This window comes from Hemiscyllium ocellatum, chromosome 18 (assembly GCF_020745735.1).
Source record: "Hemiscyllium ocellatum isolate sHemOce1 chromosome 18, sHemOce1.pat.X.cur, whole genome shotgun sequence".
Taxonomy (NCBI): Eukaryota; Metazoa; Chordata; class Chondrichthyes; order Orectolobiformes; family Hemiscylliidae; genus Hemiscyllium; species Hemiscyllium ocellatum.
The window spans coordinates 80,972,311-80,996,092 of record NC_083418.1 but is presented as its reverse complement, the minus strand read 5'-3'; the positions used below and the strand labels follow the sequence as shown (position 1 = coordinate 80,996,092).

General features: G+C 41.9%; 1 protein-coding gene across 1 annotated transcript in view; it reads right to left on the bottom strand.

Annotated features, from left to right (window-relative positions):
- ano1a (anoctamin 1, calcium activated chloride channel a) overlaps positions 1-22,825 on the bottom strand; it is a 200,217-nt gene extending 177,392 nt beyond the window's left edge. The window contains exons 1-2 of the mRNA XM_060838674.1: positions 22,813-22,825; positions 21,475-21,665 (exon numbers count right to left, since the gene is read on the bottom strand). Of these exons, the coding sequence (XP_060694657.1) occupies positions 21,475-21,665; positions 22,813-22,825 (204 nt within the window). The remainder of the gene's footprint in view (positions 1-21,474; positions 21,666-22,812) is intronic.
- Positions 22,826-23,782: the final 957 nt, after the last annotated feature.

Genomic DNA, 23,782 nt, shown 5'->3' with positions numbered 1-23,782 from the left:
TCCGTGCTGTACATCTCTATGACTCTAAGACATTTAAAAAACAGCTTCAGGCAAAGCTAGGTTGTGTTAAACTGCCCAACCTTGTTAAACAGGTGTCAAGAAAATAACGTACCACCTTTGGCCTCAATATCTGGTCATTAATAACTACATTGCTTGCATTTAAAAAAAATGAAAAATCAAATTAAAGTCTTAACGCTCACAAATTACAAATGGTTCACAAAGTATAGAATGATATTTTAGTGGTGGTGAAATTTCAGATCAGTGGAGTGTGCCAGTTAACAGTTGCCTCTTATGGGCGTTAGAGAAAAACAAAAAGGAAGTAGTGTTTATCATGAAATCGTGATGCTGTCAGTCATTCATCTCACAAACATTTCCTGAGCATAATATGTTATATCATATTTGGGAGAAGTGCAATGATATTATAACATAGTAGCAGTTTGAGGCTACAATTGAACATCAGCTGCAGTTCAACAGCATCTCATGCACCATCCATTTTTTTCCGGAAATACACTATACAGTATTCCCACCTAGTTTCTCATTACTCCATCCTTACAGTTCCTGCAGGGAACAAGCGGTCACTACATTAGTGTAGTGTTTGACTTGCTCTATTCAACAAAAACAGATGATAGCAGATTCTGATACCTGCTCAAAAAAAAAGCACAAATTGACAGTACCCAGGTGGCAAGAGTTAAAACGCGTGTTGCTGGAAAAGCACAGCCGCTAATGCAGCATCCGAGGAGCGGGAGAATCGACGTTTCCTGGTGACGGGTTTATTCGGGGAATGTCGATTCTCCTGCTCCTCGGATGCTGCATGAGCGGCTGTGCTTTTCCAGCCCCACGCTCGACTGCTCGGTAATACTCACTGAAGGAAACGTGTAGCTTTTATTCAGCAAGAGGAACTCCATTTTGGAGTCTAAATCTTAAATATAAAGTGTATTTTATTTATTTAACACGATTACTTCCGAGTGCGCATTAAGTTGTGAGAAACATTTTGTTTTCTCAAAACATGAGCAAAAGGAGTGAGCGACCAATGATAGCAATATAGTTGTGTTATTCTCTGGGTCAAAAGATCTGTTAAGACAGCATACTTGGCAGTGGACACTACAGCTTTGCTCAAGGCGGTCGGGGGCTTAATTTGTAGAAGAAATGTGGCCTGGCCATTACAGAGACTAACAGAAAGGCTGGACACAGGTCAGCTGCCCTCAATATTACTGAGAGGATCAGTGTTAGGACAGAGGAGAAAAACGTGTTTGGACAAGACGATCGATTCCTGAGGTAGAGATATAACAGAATGAAGGCAACTTTGAAACAAAGATTTTTTTTCAAAAAGTCAGAAGAGTCCCCCTGTCTCGTTCTGAAACCATGAAGTTTCAGATCCAGGTGACCCTTCTTGTATTCTGTTCTGTTTCTCTCTGCACAGTTGCTGCGGAGTTGGTTTTGATTTCGGATTTCTAACCCAGGCTGTACTTCAATGGTAATCCTGACGTTCCAGACTCCCAACCTTAACTCCAAACATAGTGTCATACTAAGGGTTATTGGGTTATACTAAATACACCCCCAAAGAGAAGGGATTAGGTTTAGAGTAAGAAAACAACTTTTCACAAGTTATGAAACTAGCTTTGTCGCTGGAGGGGACTGACAGTGTTCACTTACAATAACCTCCACAGGAGGCTTCACTTCATTAAGCTGCTCCTTCCCGGACGGAATCTGGGTGCCTGGATCATTCTGGATCCCTGGATCCGCGTTGACCAGCTCCTGGGCGCCAGAATTCTGGTTGTTTGGCGAGGGAGAGATAGGAGTCTCCTCTGCCAATGGCTGGTTTCCTGGAGTGTCCCCGTCTGGAACTTGCTCGGAGTCAGTGGTGAAATTCTCAGCTGGGCTAGCGGCCATCTCCTCAGAATCAGAACTTTCCTGGGACTACCGGCTCGACCTGATTAAACTGCCATGCTAAAGGAGACCCTTGGTGCCAGACTTCTGGTTGGGAGAATAGCTGAAACCTCAGCTCAGCATTGACTTTGAGAGGGTGGTTGGTGGTTATGGATGCATGGCCAGTGCTATCCTCCTGCTCCAGTTTGTGAGAGAGAAGGTGCTGCTGCTGTAATCCCAGGCACTAGAAACTGCTCCTGGTTGTATAATTGAACAATTAGCATCTGCTCATGTCACCCGCCCACTTTATTACCATCCCTCATGAGAGCTCTTTCTGTGGGGCCGCTTTCCATTACACAGATCACAAACATCCTCCCTTGCAAACAGCTAACTGGGTGCCTTCAAATATCTCAGCACATCCATCGCTTATTCATATACCTCTGCACTCCGAATTTGTTATTAATCTCGGCTGGGGGGGGGGGGGGGGGGGGGAGGGAAGGAAGAAAAACACCCCAAACAATAGCATTCCTTTTCCTGATCACTGGAACAAGCTGCTGAGTTGGTTCTCAAACGTGTGTTATGACCCAGTTATCCCCGATTTAAAACAAAACAAGGCAATACTTCATTGTCTGTCACCTGATGCTGTTGTTCCTCACACCAGCTCTGAAACACCTGTTACCCTCCTGTGAGAGGGTCAGAGTCAGGACTAGGGATAGGTTTAGGATTAGGGCCCAAGTAGGGATAGGGTTAGGAATTGGGTTAAAGTTTGGGTCAAGATTAGGATTAAGGACAGGGTGAGGGAGGTCACAGAGCCAAGCTTCTCCCTGACAGTGACTGAGGAGAATGCTGCACAATGCAATGGATCACTAACCTGGCTGCAGCCCTGTCTCCTTTACACACACAGGTCAAAGCCATTTACTCCTCAATCAGTGAAATTAAAGTCACAAGATACCACACATTGGAGAGATTTAAAACAACTCCCTTCATGGTGAACCCTGACCTGAATGGTCAGGGCAAGCAATCACCAAGCTGCCAGACTCTAAGAGAATTCCCTGCTCAATGACATGAGGATGTGTACATTGAGCTCATGTTATCTGGAATTTAGGAAAATGGGAGGGAGAGAGTTTTTCTCATGCTGTGGTAGTGTCCCTACCTTTGAGCTTGGAGGTCTAGGTTCAAGTCCCTCTGCATCAGTGATGTGTGACAACATCTCCAAACAGTTTGATGAAAAACATATCAGAAAGATGAGACATAATCTCATTGGGATAAACAAGCTTTGGAAGGGGCTTGGGAAGGTCTACACTGAGAGGTAGTCTCCCCAGGACTTGGAATTGAGAACAGGGAGGCACCACCTCAGGATAAGTTCAGTTAGGACTCAGAGGATGGAGAAATTCTCCTCAAAGTGAATTTTTCAACTTCTCTATCCCAAGGGTTGGTGGCATTCTGGGATATAGCTCTGAAAGACACAATTTTGCCTTGGCCTCTTGGCTTGGCTGGGTGGGATGGGGCAGGGTAGGGTTTTCCTGTAAATTAATGATTTTGTATAACTTGACAATATCAGTCTGCATGTCTCTGATTTGAAAAGCACACTGCTGTTTGTCATTTTTATAAATGACCTGGATGAGGGCATAGAAGGATGGGTGAATATATTTGTGGATGACACTAAAGTTGGTGAAGTTGTGGATAGTGTGGAAGGATGTTATAGGTTACAGAGGGACATATTTAAGCTGCAGAGTTGGGTTGCAAGGTGGCAAATGGAGTTTAATGTGGAAAAGTGTGAAGTGATTCACTTTGGAAGGAGCAACAGGAATAAGGAGTACTGGGCTAATGGTAAAATTGTTGGTAGTGTAGATGAGCAGAGAGATCGGTATCCACATACATAGATCCGTGAAAGTTTCTACCCAGGTTGATAGGGTTGTTAAGAAGGGGTACAGTGTGTTAGCTTCTCTTGGTAGAGGAATTGGGTTTCGTAGCCGTGAGGTCATGCTGCAGCTGTACAAATCTCTGGTACGGCCACATTTGGAGTATTGTGTACAGTTCTGGTCACCGCATTATAGGAAGGATGTGGAAGCTTTGGAAAGGCTTCAGAGGAGATTTACTAGGATGTTGCCTGGTATGGAGGGAAGGTCTTATGAGGAAAGGCTGAGGGACTTAAGACCATTTTCGTTAGAGAGAAGAAGGTTGAGAGGTGACTTAATTGAGACATAGAAGATAACCAGAGGATTAGATAGGGTGGATAGTAAGAGCCTTTTTCCTTGGATGGCGATGGCTAGCACAAGGGATATAGCTTTAAATTGAGGGGTGATAGATATTGGACAGACGTCAGAGTTATTTTCTTTCCTCAGATATTAGTGGGGGCATGGAATGCACTGCCTGCAACAGTAGTAGGCTTAGCAATCTTAAGGGTATTTAAATGGTCATTGATAGACATATGGATGAAAGTGAAATAGTGTTGGTTGGATGGGCTTCAGATTGGTTCCATAGTTCGGCACAACATGGAGGGCCGAAAGGCCTACTGCGCTGTCATGTGCTATGTTCTATGTAACAAGTGAGAGGGAATTGTGCACTACCTCAGAGATATACAGGATGAAGGAGAGAAAAGTTAGAGGCAATCATAATGAGAATGTCACTCTGCTAAAGCTGGCTTGCTGCTAACATCCTCCAACAATTTGCTCAAACTACACTGGATGTTTTGAGTGGGCTCAGCAGAGTGGAGATATTTCAAATGATTACACACCACTTCCCCCATCCACCAACAAATTGACAGCTATCCCCAAAGTCCTCCATGATGTGCCCTTGTCTCATAATTAGAACTCATCTGTCAGAGTTATCCACCATGAAGCATTTCACTGGACACACAATAATTGCCCATTCTCTACTTTGGAAGGTATTATTACCAGACGATTAACCTAGAGACCTAGGTAATGTTCCAGGGACTGGGTTCAAATTCCACCATGGCAGATAGTGGAATTTCAATTCAATGGAAAAAAAATATGGGATTAAGAGTCTAATGATGACCATGAAACTGTTAAATATTATCAGAAAGCCCATCTGGTTCACTAATGTCCTTGAGGAAAGGAAATCTGTTGTTCTTCCCCGCTCTGTCCCACAGCAATTCTGTTAAATTTAAACTGCCCTCTCGGTAATTAGGGATGGGCAATAAATACTGGCCTCGGCCAGTGATGTCTACACCTTGTGAATAAATCGTTTTTAAAAATCCCATCGACCCTCTGCTATCCTCTAGGGCTTACACTATTGAATGCAGGGGCTAAAAAAAAACTGTAAATTTCAGGATTCTCTCAAGCACATTCTCCCAGGACCTATGATTGAACTATTTGTGGCACATAATGAATACTTAAGTTACTTTATTGATGCTGTGTGTGATCCACATTGCCAAGACTTTGGGACTATATTGGAACCATGCCTGGAATGCCAGTTCCTTCATTAGGTGAATAAATTCCTTATCTGGTCTGGTCTATATGCAACTCCAAACCCACAGAATGTGATTGACTCTTATCTGCTGTCTGGGCAATTAGAGATGGACAACAAATGCTGACCTAGCCAGCAAAGTCCACGTCCCATGAAAAAAAAATCCGTAACATTAGGAAGCATTCTTCACAAACCACATTCATTTCTGGTATACAGGCTGAGTCGGTCAGATAAAATGCCAGTTCCTAAGCTTGGTTAATTCACAAATCCAGAATTCCAAGGATCACCATACCTTTACAGACTGTGTGCTTTAATATGTGTTAACAACTCTGAAGTTCAGGGTTGTGATGTTTTCCAGGATCTTTCTAAAACCTGTGGTATCAATTGTGTCATTAGATCAATCTAACAATTTGAAAGACTGCATTTTGTTAACTGCCTCCTGACTCTTACAGGAGGGGCAGTAAATGACACAATTACCTATTAATACAAAAACCGGATACAAGAGCAGGGAGTGTCACATGACTAAACACATCCTCTGGCATATGACTTCATGAGACGTAATCTTAGCATTCAATTTATTTTTAAGCAGCATAACATAAACAAAAAGCTGTAGGAAATCATATATTAGCATTTATGAAGACAAATCAAATGGATTTAAAGGGGATGGGGTGTTAATGTGATAAAGCACTCATGCTCCTCTCCACCATTATTCACATCGCAGCCAGATCCCCATAAATCGGACAACTTGACAGCTGGAAATGTAAAAATAATCAGCAACACTCTTTACTGGCTTTCAGATACCTTTAAAACTCATTCAATTTTTTTTCCAATGGATGAAATCTGAAAAAAAACTGCGCTTCATTGCACCTCAAGAAATTACACTATCTGAAGATAGATATGGATATTTCTGAGCAAATTTACAACATAAATAATACACTGCTCAAACGTGACTCTCAGAATTTTGTCCAGAATTTCACTTGTTCTGAAAAGTGGAACTCAATGCAGAAACAGAGCTCAAATGGGATTAATTCAAATGAAAGATCCAGAGGAATGAGATTCCCTCCCATACGTATTTATTTTGACTTTACCATCGACAAGATCACAGCAAGAATTACATTATGTGAGGAATCTGTCTTTGTGCTTGGGAATGAGAATCAATAGATAGTTGCTTGACTGATTAAAAAAAGCAATAAAATTGATCAGGCATTTTGTCCCCGGTGAGCATTAGGCTCATAACAAGGACATTCTCCCTGGGTCCGCGTGGGTTTCCTCCGGGTGCTCCGGTTTTCTCCCACAATCCAAAGATGTGCAGGTCAGGTGAATTGGCCATGCTAAATTGCCCATAGTGTTAGGTGAAAGGGGTAAATGTAGGGGTAAGGGTGGGTTGCGCTTTGGCAGGTCAGTGTGGATTTGTTGGGCCGAAGGGCCTGTTTCCACACTGTAAGTAATCTAGGGAGGATTAGTGGCCAATAAGAGAGCAGTTTTCATATCTAGGATTGATATGCTTTCTCCGTCTGATGTTGGTTCTACTGAATTAAAGTTTTTCTCTGCTTTGTGCTTTGCTGCAGATTCTTCTTGTTTCCAGAGGATGAAGAAATAACATTAGTCAGCGTACAATACAGGAAACAAAGAAGGAAGACTAGAACATACCCGTGGATGTCAAAGTGTGTTTAGAATGCTTCAATTTTTTAAAAATAGAAGCATTTGGTAAAACTGTGTCAAGACTTGGTGTATCATTGTTGTAGCAAAAAATAATAAAATGATTGACCCAATGTGTAACCTTTCTAAAATAGTTGAAATTAGTTGTAATCATTGAATGATCATTATGGAGAGAATTAAAATTTGAGAAAACTGACTGCCCAAAGCCAAGATCAGAATGGTGCTGGAAAAACATAGCAGGTCTGGCAGCATCCAAGGAGCAGGAAAGTCAACGTTTCAGGCAAAAGCCCTTCATTCGGAATGAGTTGTCCAGAGCCGAGGCTACAATAGTTTCAAGAATGAGATACATGCCTCATGGTACTGCAAACCAGATGACTCTGATCCTCCAGAATTTAATGTCCCACATTCTCCAGATTACCAGCTGTCTAAAAGCTGTGAGCTTTGCCATTGATGCCATCACCTTGGCAGGAAACAAGGGAACAGAAATGCTGCAAATATTTTATGCCACGTCTATGTCATCTACTTATCTGTGAAATTACTGTTTTAAAAAGACAGTGAAAATGCACTGAAAACTGAAACTGTGTAAAATTATTTGATTTCTTTTAAACAAAATTCTATCGTGGAATGTGGGCATTGCTGGCTGATGAAAAAAATACTTTCAACAACAATGTTGAAAACCACACAACACCAGGTGATAGTCCAACAGGTTTATTTTGGAGCACTAGCTTTCGGAGGACCGTTCCTTCATCAGGTGGTTGATGATGGAGGAACAGTGCTCTGAAAGCTAGTGCTGCCAAATAAATCTGTTGGACTATCACCTGGTGTTATGTGGTTTTTAAATTTATGCACCCCAGTCCAACACCGGCTCCTCCAAATCATTAAACAGCAATAGTTTAGTTCTTTAATAGCATATAAAAAATATAAGTGATATCTTAATTAGCATTATCAAATACTGTATATAAAATAAAATTGGTTAGTGTCCATCCTGTCCCCTGAAATTCTTGCATTGAGAAACATTTACAGCACAGAACAGGGTCATTTAGTCCATTGTGATTGTGCGAGTTCTTCAGCAAAGCAAATCAAAATGAATCCTATTGCCCTGGATCAATCCTCAAAAAGTTTTGCTTTTTCTGTATCAAATGTTCATTCGTGTTTTTCTTTAAAAAGAAACAATGTTCTGACCATTACCCAATCCCAGCAGCAGAATGATCTGTGCCCCTCTAATTCTGAAAGGAAAGAATACTCTCCTCACATCTCTCTCTATTCTTCGTGAAGGTTTCAAATCAACTGCCAATTGTTATTAATGCCTCAACTTAAGACCACAGTTATTTTTGAACCTTTGATTAAATTTAAAGTTAACCTGTTTTCCCATGGTGCACATTGTTCCACTGTCTCAAATCTCCCCTCATCCCTGGCAGACTCCAGTTTTCTGAATATGACATTCCATCAGCATGATTTATTTTATAATTGTTGCCACATCTCAGATTAAAGAAAGCTTCCTGCAAGAACACTTTCATGGAGATTATGCTTGACTGTAAATAAACTACATTAAGTATTCCTATAATAAACTCTCTCAGAAATCATTTCCGAAGTGACTGGACAACACGGTGGATTCATTGTTTGTTTTAAATCCCCTTAAGCTTTTAGTGTCATCACCTAGAGATATCTTTCTCCCTTTCATAAAGCATAGAAAAAAAATCAAGAGAATGAACTACTTGTTAGTTTTGATGGGGTGGAGAGGACATTTCCCCTCACTGGGAAATCAAGAACTTGGCTTCACTGTTTCAAATGGAGATGAGGCCAAAACACTTCATCTCAAAAGGTATTTGGAAGAGAGAGTTGAAGCAGAGTCTTTGAATATATTTCAGGCAGAGGTAGGTAGATTCCTGTTAAGGAAATTAGTAAAAGGCAAGCATGTGGGCAGCATGTTGACTCAGTGGTTAGCACTGCTGCCTCACAGTGTCAGACACCCGGGTTCAATTCCAGCCTCGGGCGACTGTCTGTGTGGAGTTTGCACATTCTCCCCGTGTCTGTGTGGGTTTCCTCTGGGTGCTCTTCCTTCAATCTGAAGATGCGCAGATTAGGTGAATTAGTTATGCTAAATTGCCCATTGTGTTCAGAATGTGTAGGCTCGGTGCATTAGTCTGGGGGCAATGTAGATTAATAGGGGAGGGAAATGGGTCTGGGTGGGATACTCTCAGAGGGTCAGTGTGGACTGGTTGGTAAGTTTGGCCTGTTTCCATCCTGTAGGATTCTAATTCTAGGCAGGAATATAGCTTTGAGGTTACAATCAGATCAGCCAGGGTGCTACTGAATGGCAGAGCTGGCTTGAGGGACTGAATGTTCCAGTCTTGCTCCTCGTTCAATTGTTCTGAAGTGCCAAAGAGCCACTTTCACAACAGCAGTTGGTGTCTCCTTTAACTCAGAAACAATCCGGACAGAATTATATCCTTTGACTAGTAAGCTCAGGCATTAATTTACCAATACAAGTGTATGAAGTTTTCCTTGCGATCTAAATTAATGATTAAGTCACTAAAATGTTATTGTAAGCATGAGTGTTTCTTTACTGATGCAAATTAATAGGTGAAATGTTTCACCCTTCCATGGTTTCTGAGCTTGAAGACATCAGGGACTACTGGGTACCACTGGGTAATGTTGACAACTAGGTTCTATTTAAAGTCATATTGCAATCTAAGTTGGTTGGGCGCAAATCGTATTTTCAACACTTCGTCCCCAGGGAAGGTTCAAGAAAACTGCAGCTATGGCCAGAGGCACTTAGCAAAACACAGCACTACCTTTAAAAATAACCCCATGCACCATTTCCTATTTCCCTGCTGAAGTCTTGAGCACACAGGGTAACTTTAGAAGATCACAAAGAGCCCACTGACCCTTGATCCCTTCCAGTATTGATGGGTGCTGTTGGAAGCATTTCACATTGTTGATATTGATTATTAGGTTTTAAACTAACATCGAAAATGCAATTTTAGTTTGAATGACATTTAATTTAGGGGTGCACACCCCTTGTGGGTTGGCAGTCACTGGGCTATTTTATGTGGGCGGTTATGTTGGGTCAACGAATATAATTCTACCAGTCCAATTAAAAGAATTAATATGGTTTTCAAGTCGACAAGAAATGCAGTTGAAACAAATGAAAGGGAAAAAGCCTATCAGTCTCTGAAAAGAGAACGCTGGTTAGTGTTCTGGATGTAGATCTTTTCCCACCTATCAAAACATCTGAAGTCGAAAGGATAACCAGTTTTTTATAAATGCTGAAGAAACATTAACGGTTTCTCTCTCCACAGTAGTCAGACCTGCTGAGTTTCTCCAGCATTTTCTGTATTTGTATCAATTTCCAGCATCAGCAGTATTTTGCTTTTATTTTTTTAGATACGGAGAGGTCTGCTGTGGGTTTATGATGTTTAATATTTCTATTTTAGATGTCCAGCATTTTATCACAAGGTGAAAGCGGGTCAAATTTGAACCCACTGCCTGATCCCACCCCCCCACCCCAAGCTTGTACCTAGCCACTAGGTGGTGTGTGAGAGCAGGAACCCACAGAGTTTTGATGTTTTCTGTTACAGCCCAGTCAGCAATTATTAAGGGCAAAATATTGTCCAAGCCTTTGTCCGACTGCTTGACAGACATTGATTGCTGGCAGACTGATATACCTCCTCCAATCCTGCAGGCTGGACAGCTAACCATAGCAAAACAAACAAATTCCAATCTGTCCTCCCAACAGATCTACAGATACTGATTGTACAGGGTATTGTAAATTTACAATCAATAAAATCACAATAAAGCATCAGCCTTCTCCAAAGTTCCATTCTCACAGTAATAAACCAGCAAAAAGGAAATAATTACAAATAACAACAACAACTTTCATTGCCTCAAATATAGCAAACTTGCCTCAGTCTCAATACGGAGGAATGTAGCCACGGCACAAGAATTGATATGAAGGAAAGTGACATTAAGGCCTCTGACCAGAAACTTGATGATATGATTTTCAGAATGTCTTACGAAAGAGAAAAAGGTGAACAGAGTTACGAAACAAATGCTGGAAGTTTGGGATCTAAAGGTTGACATGGACAGTTAAACAGGAGGTGATGGTGATGGTGAGAGGGTAAGCGGATTTGTGTAACTACATCATTTGTCAATGCCCCAAGTGAAACCAATACCCAACACATATCATGCAGCCCTGACACATTGTTCCTTCTTTTATGAATTGAAGGTGAATCAATCACATATTAATATTAAGTAAATTAATTACCTAGCCTCACTGAGACTCTGCTGTTTGTGCTGATTCAAACACTCTCCGCCTGAAATAGAGATACAACTGGAAGAATGAGGGATAAACTGACAAATGACACTTGTGTGGGGAAGGACTTGTACGAAATCTGAAGCCAAAAGGAATATCGTGGTTCCTGCCCAATAACACTGTTTTTTCCTCTTCACTTGTCACTGCTCTTGAAGGTATTTTTGGGAAGATGTTATTGATGGATTTGTTTTTTTGTCTGATTAAAGGGCTGCTAATTGCCTTCTGTAATAATTACTCCTGCACCTGTCACTTGGTAAATGTTGTTCCTGCAGAATGTTCATTGGGTGACAGCGAGGGCTGAGTGGGCAGCCGCACACCTGCTTTCCATTCCAGACACTTTGAGTTCAGTTCCCACTGCAGGACTAGAACAAGGCAAAAATCACCTTCACTGAATGCAGTACAGAAGTATTGGAGATGCTGCCTTATTAATGAGATATGAAGCTGGGGTCCCTCTCAGTTGGATGTCAAATATTAGAGTTAATTTTCGTAAATGGTTCAATGTTAAATCCTTGATCAACATCATTGAATTTTTAAAAAATATTCAATCCATGTTTTTGATTAGAGATGTTATTCAGCACCTCTGGAGCAGGTGGGACTTGAACCCAGGCTTCTCAGTCCAGGAGTAGGGACTTTACCACAGTGCCACAAAACAGCCCATCAACATCATTTAAAAGCATACTGTCTGATCATTGTCACATGGCTGTTGTGAGAGCTTGCTGTGTACAAATTACCAACCACATATTCTTACAATAGAATGATATTGTAGAGTAGAAGTCACTTAGACCAATTATATTGCCTATTTAAGAGAATTACAATCAGTATCACTCTCCTACTTTTAACCTGAGCCTGGTAAATCTTGCCTCTGAAATATTTTTCCAAATATATTTGCAAGTTATTATTGAATCTGTTTCCGACTTGCTCTCAGCCAGTGCATTTCAGGTCATGGTAACTTGTTGTGTAAAATCAATTTGCTTGACTTTGCTGATTCCATGGTCAATTGCCTTTGAAACTTCTCCCTTTGATTAATGATTCTTCTGCACTCCATAAAATCTCTTCAAGATTTTGAACACTGCTATCAAATCTTCCCTTCTCCTGCTTTGCTCTAAATAATTTATTTTTCTATTTCAGAGTCTCGGCCAAAACAAAATCAGGGGCTGCAGCAGAGACATTGGAAAATGCTTCCTCACTCAAAAAGTGGTAGAAGCTTCGTACATTGTTCCTCAGGCAGTTGTTAAACACAAATATCTTAGTATATGATTTCAGATATGAGAGTGATAGATCTTGTTTTCCAGACAGGGGTACAAAACATAGTTGTTGGATGAAGTTAGGATACACTAAAATAAAGCAAAAAAACTGGATGCTGGAAATCCAAAACAAGAACAGAAATTGCTGGAGAAACTCAGCAAGTCTGGCAGCATCAATGGACCGCTAGGTCACCGCACTCGAAACATTACCTTGACTCTCCTTCCCTACAGATATGGCCGTACCTGCTGAGTTTTTTCAGCATTTTCAGTTTTTGTTGAAGATGCAGGTCAGCCCTGATCTCCTTGAAAGACAGAACTGGCAGAAGGATTTGAATGACCTTCACCTGTTGTTATGTTTGTAAAGATTTTCCCCAAGGAGCATTTAGTTTAATGGAGCAGGTTCCACATGGTGGTGTGTTTGATTTTGAATGCATTTATTTTGCAAATTTTCTTTGGAGCAAAGATACCAGAATTTGATAAAAGGATATAATCATTTGTGTCAGGTGTGCAGCCAGATTCACAATTTTTGTTTTACCCTGGCTTAGCAGGAGTTGAAAAGATATTACTGCAGTCATCAGGTTTCAATTAGTTTGACCGCATCCAGTGCTGCAGTTACTGCGCAGTGAAACATTCCCTAGTGGCTGAGGCAGAGCACTGACAGTTTTGAATCTCCAAAAGATCACAGTTTGAATATAAATTTTGTTGCACTAGCGAGACTGGGTCATAAAAGTTACTCAACTGCAGCCAATTGGAGTCCTATTGCTAAGTGGGAGGAGAGTGAATGGAAATGTTACACTGAGCTTCAGTAATTCCGGCTTCAGCTTTTTCAACATTCAGGGAGTGTATGAAAATTAGCAAGTTTGAATCTGGGTTCCCCCCCACCCCCCCATCACCAAACCATCATCTCTCAGACTGTACACAACCTCATCACCTCGGGGATCTCCCACCCACAGCCTCCAACCTCATAGTTTGGGAACCCCGCATTGCCCGGTTCTACCTGTAGCCAAGATCAACAAGCCTGACTACCCCAGCCAATCTATCGTCTCAGCATGCTCCTGCCCCACCGAACTCATTTCCATCTACCTCAATACTGTCCTATCCCCCCCAGTCCAGGAACCCCTCACATACATTCGGAACACGATCCACGCCCTGCAACTCATCCATGACTTTCGTTTCCCTAGCCTCAAATGCCTCATCTTCACCATGGACATCCAGTCCCTCTACACCTCCATCCGCCATGACCAGGGCCTCCAAGCTTTCCATTTCCTCCTCTCCCAATGTCCCCACGGGTACCCTTCCATTGGTATTCTAATTCATTTGGCTGAACTAGTCCTCACCCTCAATAATTTCTCCTTCGAATCCTCCCACTTCCTCCAGATGAACGGGGTAGCCAAGGGCACTCACATGGGCCCCAGCTACGCCTATCTCTTTGTTGGCTACGTGAAACAGTCCACCTTCCACAGTTACACCAGCACTACTCTCCATCCTTTCCTCCGCTACATTGATGACTGCATCGGCACCGCCTCTTGCTCCCACGAGGAGGTTGAACAGTTCATCAATTTCACCAACACATTCCACCCTGACCTTAAATTCACCTGGACCATATCAGACACCTCCCTCCCCTTCCTGGACCGGTCCATCTCCACCAATAATGACCGGTTCAACGCTGATATTTTCTACAAACCCACAGCTACCTACAATACACTTCTGCCCACCCCCCACCTCCTGTAAAAATGCTGTCCCTTATCCCCAATTCCTCTGCCTCCGCTGCATCTGCTCCCAGAAGGACCAGTTCCACCACACAACATACCAGATGGCCTCCTTTTTTTCATGGCTGCAATTTCCCCTCCCACGCAGTTGATGCTGCCCACCAACACATCTCATCCACTTCCTGCACCTCCACCCTCAAACCCATCCCTCCAACAGCAACAAGGACAGAACCCCCCCTCCCCCCCCCCCAACACCTTCCACCCCACCAACCTTTGGATACAGCGCATCATCCTCTGCCATTTCCACCACCTACAAACGGACCCCACCACCAGAGATATATTTCCCTCCCCACCCCTATCTGCCTTCTGTAAAGACCATTCCCTCCATGACTCCCTCGCCAGGTTCATGCCCCCCCACCCTCTCTTACCAACCACCATCCCCTCCTGGCACCTTCCACTGCCGCCTCAGGAATTGCAAAATTGCGTCCACACCTCCCCCCTCACCTCTATCCAAGGTATCAAAGGAGCCTTCAACATCCATCAGAGTTTTACCCGCACTTCCACATGTCATTTACTGTATTCGTTCCTCCCGATGCAGTCTCCTCTACACTGGGGAGACACGACACCTACTTGCGGAGCGCTTCAGAGAACATCTCCAGGACACCCGCGCCAATCAACCACACCTCCCCGTGGCCAAACACTTCAACTTCCCCTTCCGCTCCACCAAGGACATGCAGGTCTTGGGCCTTCTTCATCGCCAAACCATTACCACCTGACACCTGGAGGAAGAGCGCCTCATCTTCCTCCTAGGGACCTTCTAACCCATGGGATCAATGCGGATTTCACAAGTTTCCTCATTTCCCCTTCCCCCTACCTATCCTAGATCCAACCCTCCAACTTGGCACCCCCGTCATGACCTGTCCTATCTGTCCATCTTTCTTCCCACCCATCTGCTCCACCCTCACCTCTGACCTATTACCTTTACCTTCACCTCCATCCACTTATTGCAATCTCTACTATCTTCCCCACAGCCACACACCCCCTCCCATTTATCTCTCCACCCTCTAGCCTCATTCCTGATAAAGGGCTTTTGCCCGAAACATCAATTCTCCTGCTCCTCGGACGCTGCCTGACCTGCTGTACTTTGCCAGCACCACACTCTCGACTCTAATCTCCAGCATCTGCAGTCCTCACTTTCGCCCAACTACAAATTGGTCATCTTGTAATTAAACCTGTATTTTAGTACATATGTACAATTTTACATATCTTTTAATGCTCAGTAACCAATGGATTGAGGGTGGCATGGTGGCTCAATGGTTAGCACTGCTGCCTCACGGTCCCAGGTTCAATTCCAGCCTCGGGTCACTGTCTGTGTGGAGTTTGCACGTTCTCCCCGCGTCTGTGTGGGTTTCCTCCCACAATTCAAAGATGTGCAGGTTAGGTGAATTGGCCATGATAAATTGTCCATAGTGTTAGGTGCGTTAGTCAGAGAGAAATGGGTCAGGGTGGGTTACTCTTTGGAGGGTCAGTGTGGGCTGGTTGGGCCGAAGGGTCTGTTTCCACACTGTAGGGAATCTAATCTAAACTTTTTACAGAATTAACCTAGAGCATTCTTTGCAGTTTCCATTGACTAAGTTGTTATTTAAGTTTTACTCTGAAACTTTCTACTATCAAATATTCTGCAAAATTCTTTTTCCTTCTAGCTTTCGTACTAATAGTACGTTCACTGAAAAATTTGAAGAAGTGTCTTAGAGCTCATTAAATGAGGAGGGATCTCACTGGAATACAGAATACTGAGAGGCCTGGTTGATACTTCAAGCAGGGGAGACCAGGACCTAAGGGCACAGCCTCAGTGATAGAATGGCCCTTTAGAACTGAGATGGGGAGGAATTTCCTCAGGCAGAGGGTGGTGACTCTGTGGAACTCATTGCTGCAGAGGGCTGCAGAGGCCAAGTCATTAAGTGCATTCAAGACAGGTTCTTGATTAGTCAGGGGAACAAGGGTTACGGGGAGAAAGCAGGAAATGGGGTTGAGAAACTTATCAACCATGATCGAATGGTGGAGCAGACTCAATGGGCTGAATGGCCTGATTCTGCTCCTATGTCGTTTGGTCTTAAACAAACCAAAAAATCTTTGATTCCAAGGTTTCTTATGTCTCAACGCTAGAACCACAAAGAAAAGAAATGAAAAAAAAGTCTGCTTGACAAAAGAATGAGTTGAATTTACTCAGTATGTAGTGTTTTCACAGAGACAGGACATCTCAAAGTGTTTCACAAAAATGAAGCATCTTTGAAATGTAGCCACTCTTGTAAAGTAGGAGACATGGCAGCCAGTTCTATCCACAGCAAACTCCATAAGCAACAACCAGATAAGCTGTTTGTGTGATATTATTGAGGGATAAATATTGGCCAGGAAGAATATTTCGAAGCAGAGCAAAAGCAGTGTCATGGGATCATTTTAATTTCCTTAAGCAGGCAGCATTATTTATCCATTTATGTTCTGTAGCCTCAGCCATTGTCCTTGCAGCAAGAGTAGTTGAACTTTGTGATCAATGAAGCATTTACTAATTCTCAGTTTATAGTTGTCTGGCTCACAAAGTCCCAACCATGCATCCTTCCCCACTTTGTACCTGCTGTCGTTGTGCTTAGCTTTATCCCTGTGGGTCTGTTTGTCTGAGTCTCAATGGACAAAAGATTTGGGAAGGTCAGACGTCTTCATTTCTTTTGTGTTTTATAGATCCCAGATCCTTTAATGGAGAAGCCGCTGAATGCAATTTTTTCCAAACTGCCAGAACATTACATTTAAACAAATTAATCCTGTACTGCACATAGTAACAACAGGAATGGAAACTGAGTTTCAATGGCTCGCCCATGAATCTTCTCTTTTGATAACAGTCAATTTATGGTCTGGCTGCAACATTAGTCCAACAGGGGAAGACAAGAATCTGAGGAAATGCATTCTTAAAACAGGGTACAGTATATTCATAGTTTATTTGGCAGCGAGGTTCAAAGATGGAGAATTGTGAAAGGAGACATTGATGAATTGGAGAATTGTCTATAGGTTTTTTTTCTATGAGACTTCTACAAGTGACAGATCTTTTAATGGAGAACCTTCCTCAGTTGGGTAAAGGTTGTATTCTGAATGGGGGGGGAGGGGGGGAAGAAGGTAGCAAAGAATACAGTAGGTGAATGGGGGTGGGGATAGAGGTGATAGGTCAGAGGGGAGGATGGAGCTGATAGGTGGGAAGGGAGATAGGCAGGTAGGACAGGTCATGGGGGCAGTGCTGAGCTGGAAGGTTGAAGCTGAGGTAAGGTGGGGGGAGGGGATATGAAACTGGTGAAGTCCACATTGATGCCCTGGGGTTGAAGTATTCGGAGGCAGAAGATGAGGCATTCTTCCTCCAGGTGTCAGGTGGTGAGGGAGTGGTGACGGAGGAGCCCCAGGACCTGCATGTCCTCGGCAGAGTGGGAGGGGGAGTTGAAGGGTTAGGTCATGGGGCGGTGTGGATGATTGGTGCGGGTGTCTCGGAGATGTGAACTATCAAACAGTCTCAAATAAGAAGTGAAATGAAGCCACTTCTGTCCCGACTCTGGTTTCAGGCGATATTTACACCTCCATGTCAATGTAAAGCCTCATCAATTCAGTTATAGTGTGACTTAGCAAAAGTGGCCAAGTCATCTAAAACTGAGCTTATAGCATTCCTGATTAGACTCTGGGGAAACAAAGCTGATCCGGAGTACCAGGGGCACTCCAAGAGTGTACGTGTATTATTAAGATAACAAAAGCCTTCATAGTTAGCAGCTGACTCTGATCAATGATGAGAACAAAGTTTATCGAGACTGAATGGAGAGTTAGACTTTACTGACAAAGATGTTTGTAGGCTAATTATTCGTTCCACAGTAGTTTGTTATTTCTTATCTTGTCCTGTCTTGCAATTGCTATTTAAGACTAGACAAAATGAAAGGAGTTTTAAAAACATGGAAAGGCCTGGTTTTTTTCAATTAATAAAAGAAATGTAGTCATCATAAGTGTCCCCTGTACGGTCTGTGTCACCAAATAAGGGAATCCTTGAAGCAAGATACTTGCTGATGTAGGTTCAAAGGAGTTTATGAATCATTTGGATTAAAAAATAGAGCTGTTATGCAAAGGATCAAGAAAAGAAAGATGTTAACAGGAAAGATGGAATCTTGTGGCTTCATTTTTCCAGTAAATAACTCAGATTTTGATCTGATTCTAAGTGTTATTTTGCTGGATGATACAGGTAAGGTCAGCAATTGTTACTAATCCCCAGTCGCCCTTGAACTGAATTGTAAAGCTAGCACACTTCACAGGGCAGTTAATAATCAGCTCTCATTGTTGTGGGACTGGAAATACATGTAGGCCAGACCAAGTAAGGAGGGCACATTTCCTTCCTTAAAGGATGTAGGTGTACCAGACAGGTTTCTATTCACAATATATGTTTACGATTTGGATGAAGGAAATAAATAAAATAACTCCAAGTTTTCAGATGGCACAAAGCTGGGTAGGATAAACTGTGAGCTAAATACAGAGAAGCTTCAGTGTAATTTGAACAAGTTGAGTGAATTGGGCAATTATCTGGCAGGTGCAGCATAATGTGGAAAAATGTGAGGTTATCCATTTTGGGAGCAAAAACAGGAAGATAGATTATTTTCCGATTGGGAAAGGGGGAGGTGCGCAATGAGATCTGAGTATCCTTATACATCATGTGCTGAAAGTAAGCATGCAGATGCAGCAAGTGGTGAAGATAAATGGTACATTGGCCTTCATAGCAAGAGGATTTGAGTACAGGCACAGGGATGTTTTGCTTTGTATAGAGCCTTGATGGGATTGAACCCAGGAATATTGTGTGCGGTTTTGGTCTCCTTATTCAAGGAATGATGTTCGGGTTGTGGAAGGAGTGCAACAAAGCCTTACCAGACTGATTCCTGGGATGGCTGGAATGATGTACACGGAGAATTTGAATGGGTTAGGATTATATTTGCTGAAGTTCAGAAGAATGGGGGGGGGGAACCACATTGATCTCAGTTATAGAATTCATGATAGCTCTGCATTGCTCCTCTCTGGGAGGTCTTCTGGCCTCTCGTTGCTGATCGATACTGAGCTAGGGGCTGGGGCTTCATGCCTTCGGCTATGTTGAAATCAGGATGGGTGGGATTTAAAAATACTGGACCTGATTCTGGCCACCCCGTTCTCATTCCTGTTGTTTGAGATAGTGCATGCAGCATTCCCGTAATTGCCCATCTCATTGTAAGGCAGGGCATTTTAGAATTCCTGTAATTTCCATGGAATCGGGGCCCTATTATTGGGGATGTGTCTTCCTCCCTGCTGTTATCAGACTTTTGAATGGACCTCTCAAATGTTAATTCTGATCTGTCTCTGCACATTCTCTTGGCTAAAGCACTGTATTCTACACTCTGTTCTGCTACCTTCTAATGCTTTACATGATATGATCTGCCTGCATACCTGGCAAAACAATACTTTTCATTGTATCTCCGTACATATGACAACAATAAATCAATCAATGTCTCACAGCAACTCCGAGGAATCAGGAACCACAGCAGAAACCTGGTCTAGAATTGGTTTGTATTTGATAACTTCAAAAGTTGTTTGGCAACTTCAACATCTCATGAAGTAATGTTTATCATGAGTTAATATGGTTTAACACATTAGTTCACGACAAGATTTATTCTGAAAAAGTAAATAATAGTTATGTTGACTAACATGGGCTACAATAATAGTACCGATGAAGCAATCTTCATCACTCAATGCTAATAAGATCAAGATTTAAACTGTCAACTTGAATTTGTGCTTTGATTTTTGTACTGACTTGAGTAAACATCTGTTGAACCTCTGAAATCGTAGTACAGATGTTTGACCTCTTTGATTGAAAACCCATCTGTTCCTGAACTTCAAAGTATATTGAGCTCTGGGGTTTTACGTTATAGTTCTGTAATAGAATCTAATTAGGAATGTTGGACTGAGCTCCAAGAACCACTAACATATTCAGGTCAGCAGAAGCTGTTTAAGTTGCCGTGGGGGAGGGTCTGTAAAGTCTGACAGTTTTATGAGCAGTTAATAGATACAAAGTGTTTTTAAGGAGTTGTTCAATGGTTGCTTGTTTGTTTTAATAAATTTATAACTAGTAAGGAGAAGTATTTTTTAATTGTGAGTCTCAATGGATTATTGTTCATTTATTTGATGAACATATCACATCATTCTCAGTTTCATTATTGTGTTCATGACTTCGTTCATGTGGATATTGCCCGAGTGGTCATGGAGGGGCTATGAGAGTTTAAGGGGGTATGGCGAACTTAATACCATGAAGATTTCAAAGACTAGGCTTGTATTTTCAAGAATGCAGAACATTAAGTGGTGATCTAACTCATGTGTTTAAGATGATTAGAAGAGTTAATAAGATTGAAAGTGAGCAACAATATTCCCTGGAAGGAGTGTTCAATAAGGGCAGAAACATCATGATAGAATTATGCTATTTTGGAATTATGTCAAGAACACTTCTTCACACAAAGCATCATGTAATTTTGCAACTCACTGCTCCAAAACCTATTCAGACTGAGGTTCAACTGAACATTTCCAAACTACAATTGGTTGGTGCTTTTATTTGGTGAAGGTTATTAAAAGATATGCAAACAAAGCAGATAAATGTAATTCAGATAAATTTTGCCAAAATATAACAGAATAGTGTAAAACATATAAGGTCCTGAATGGTCTCCTCCTGTTCCTATGTTTTTACTTGAATTTAGGATTTCTGCTCTCATAGTGGAAAGTCCAGTTTCTGACTTAGTCATACAAGATACACAGTCAGTGTACAGGTAACTATTTATAAGTTCACAATGGATATGGAGGACATGATGATTAGACAGGAAGGGATTTGAAACGCTACTTGTTGCTTTGAGTATCACTTTCAATTCCCAAGTGCAATGGGGATCAGATTGTCACAGCAGCAATGTTGTGTACGCACTAATTGTCAAAAATTGCACATAATACACAGACACAAGCTGTTCAGTTCAACTGGCCCACACTGGTGTTTAAGCTTCACACAAGCCCTCTTCAAATAACTCTCACAACGACCATCTATTCCTTTCATTTAGATGCAATTGTTCCACTTGCTTTAGCTACTGCTTGAAATATTTACCAAACACACTGAAACTGGCATGTTACCACCCTGAATAACCATTAAGTGTGGAGCCGGCTCAAAGAACCATTGACTTACCATAGACTCTTGTTGTGTATATCCTATGTCATCAATTCCTTTTATATTGATTATATCAACACCTTTTGCTTCTATTGTTACTGAGCAGTGCACATCATTCTGTAAAACAGTGGGATTATTGAACGATTGCTGTTTTTCCTCAGACTCAGACAGGGCTGCTGGGTTCCTTTTATCCTGATCCTTGTTTGTATCTAAAAGAGGCAAGAAACAGAAAAAAAAAGTGAGGATTTATAAATGGAGCAAATTTTTTAAAAATTCATTTGAAAAATGTTTTTTTCACAAGTTTCCCAATTTATCTTTTCATTCATTCACAGGATTTGTGTAGAGTTCTCTACACCAACAATTATCACCTGCTCCTAATTGGACTGGAGAAGATAGTGTTGAGCTGCCTCTTAAACCATGACAGTCCACGTAATATAATGTATCCACAATGCTTCTGGGGAGAGAGTTCCAGGCTTCTGACCCAGTGACACTGTTTCCAACTCAGAGTGATGTCTGCCTTATTAAGTATTAATTGCAAAATAATACCTGGGATTAAAGTTTTTGGATTTTATACAAAATGTTGTCAATTAAATTGGAAAATTACACAATTCTGCCAATTTCAGAACTTCTATGTGCTAAACTTACATTTGCTGAATTGAAGACTGGACATAAAATTGACTCTTATCAATGGAACTGAGAGACATATGTTTTGTAAGATTGTTGTTTAAGTTCTACTGATTATTATTGGATGTAACAGTGAATTTCATTGAGATATACCTGACATTAAGAAAACTTCCAAGTAATAGGCCCAGCATCATTTGTTAACTGGAATAGTTAGCGGTAGTACGGATAGAAAGTAGGCCAATAGTTTTTACCTTTTATTACTTTTCCAATTCTAACCTTTCTGTTAACTCTTATATTTGTAAACTCTATCCCTTCCTGTCACAGTTTATCATTTCCCAAATAAATTCTCTCTCTTGCTTTGTGTGTATTCATTGATTTATCACATCTTTCCAAATTTGCCTCCACGATTTAACTTAAAGATTTCTCTATTTCCCTAGTTATGCAGCTTGTTTAAACACCAAAGCCCTGCACAGTTCAGCTGTAGATTATCCCAGTAGGACAGCCCCTACTTTCATTAGGATTCATGTTAGTGTCCCATGAACCAGAACACAAATCTCGCATGTCACTCTTTGAGCCAGATATTTGTTTCTATAATCTTATTTGTCCTGTGCCAATTTGCATGTGGCTCAGGTAATAATCTAAAGATTTGGGGTTCTGCTACATAATTTGGTGCCTAGCTCTTCATACTGACAATGCAGAACCTCTTTCTTCACCCTGCCTATGTTATTGTACCTCCATGGACCATGATGACTGGATCCCCTTCTTCCACTGTTTCCTGGTCTCCATTACTGAAAAGCTGTCCTGAACCCTGACACCAAGCATGAATCACTGACACTCACTCTTCGCTGCCAATCCCACTCACTATATATTTATCACTACAATCACTGCATTGCTTTTAGCTTCCAGCACCATGTGCTGATGGTCAGTTACCTCATCCAGCCTGTAGCTCTCGCTCTCACCAAACAAGTAGATAGAGCCAAAACCTATTCGACAATGTGAAGGGTGAAGCTCCTGAACTGCTACCCTCTTGGTTTCCTGGTCTACCTCACTCACCATCACACCCTCGTTCCCCTGAACAGTAACCAAATCAGAAGATCATATCCTAAGAATTGTGACCAACTGTAATCCCCTGAAATAAAGTGCCCAGCTGTGTGACTTTGAAAACAAGAATATAAGAACCACGAGGAGGAGGAGGCCATTCTGCCCCTTGAGCCTGTTCCCCCATTCAATACAATCATGGGTCATCTCATCTTAGCCTCAACTCCACTCTCCTGCCACTCTCTCTGACCCTTCAGCCCATTACAAGTTAAAAACCTATCCAGCCAGAGAGGGTGACAGTTGGCAGTCTGCTTCAGACACTTCCCCTCAAGGTGCTGGCTGGAAAGAAGGTATCTACACTTTAGCTGCAAGAAGGGACACTACCGGGCCCCGGCTCACCAAGTGAACTCTCACCTTGGGCTATCAGTCACATGAGCTATGTTTTAAAAACTCTGGATTTCTCAAAATTTGTAATTTGTGACCTGTCTCCTCTCTCGTCCTGTATTCCTCAATTTCCTAAGAACTTGTGTACGTGAATGTGTAATGAATCACTCCCCTGACACTCTGAAAGGATTTATTAACAAAACAATCTTTGACTTCATCGACTTAAAAGACTTTGCTATGTGTTATGTCAGAAATTGGAGCCTGAAGACCAGGATTTGGG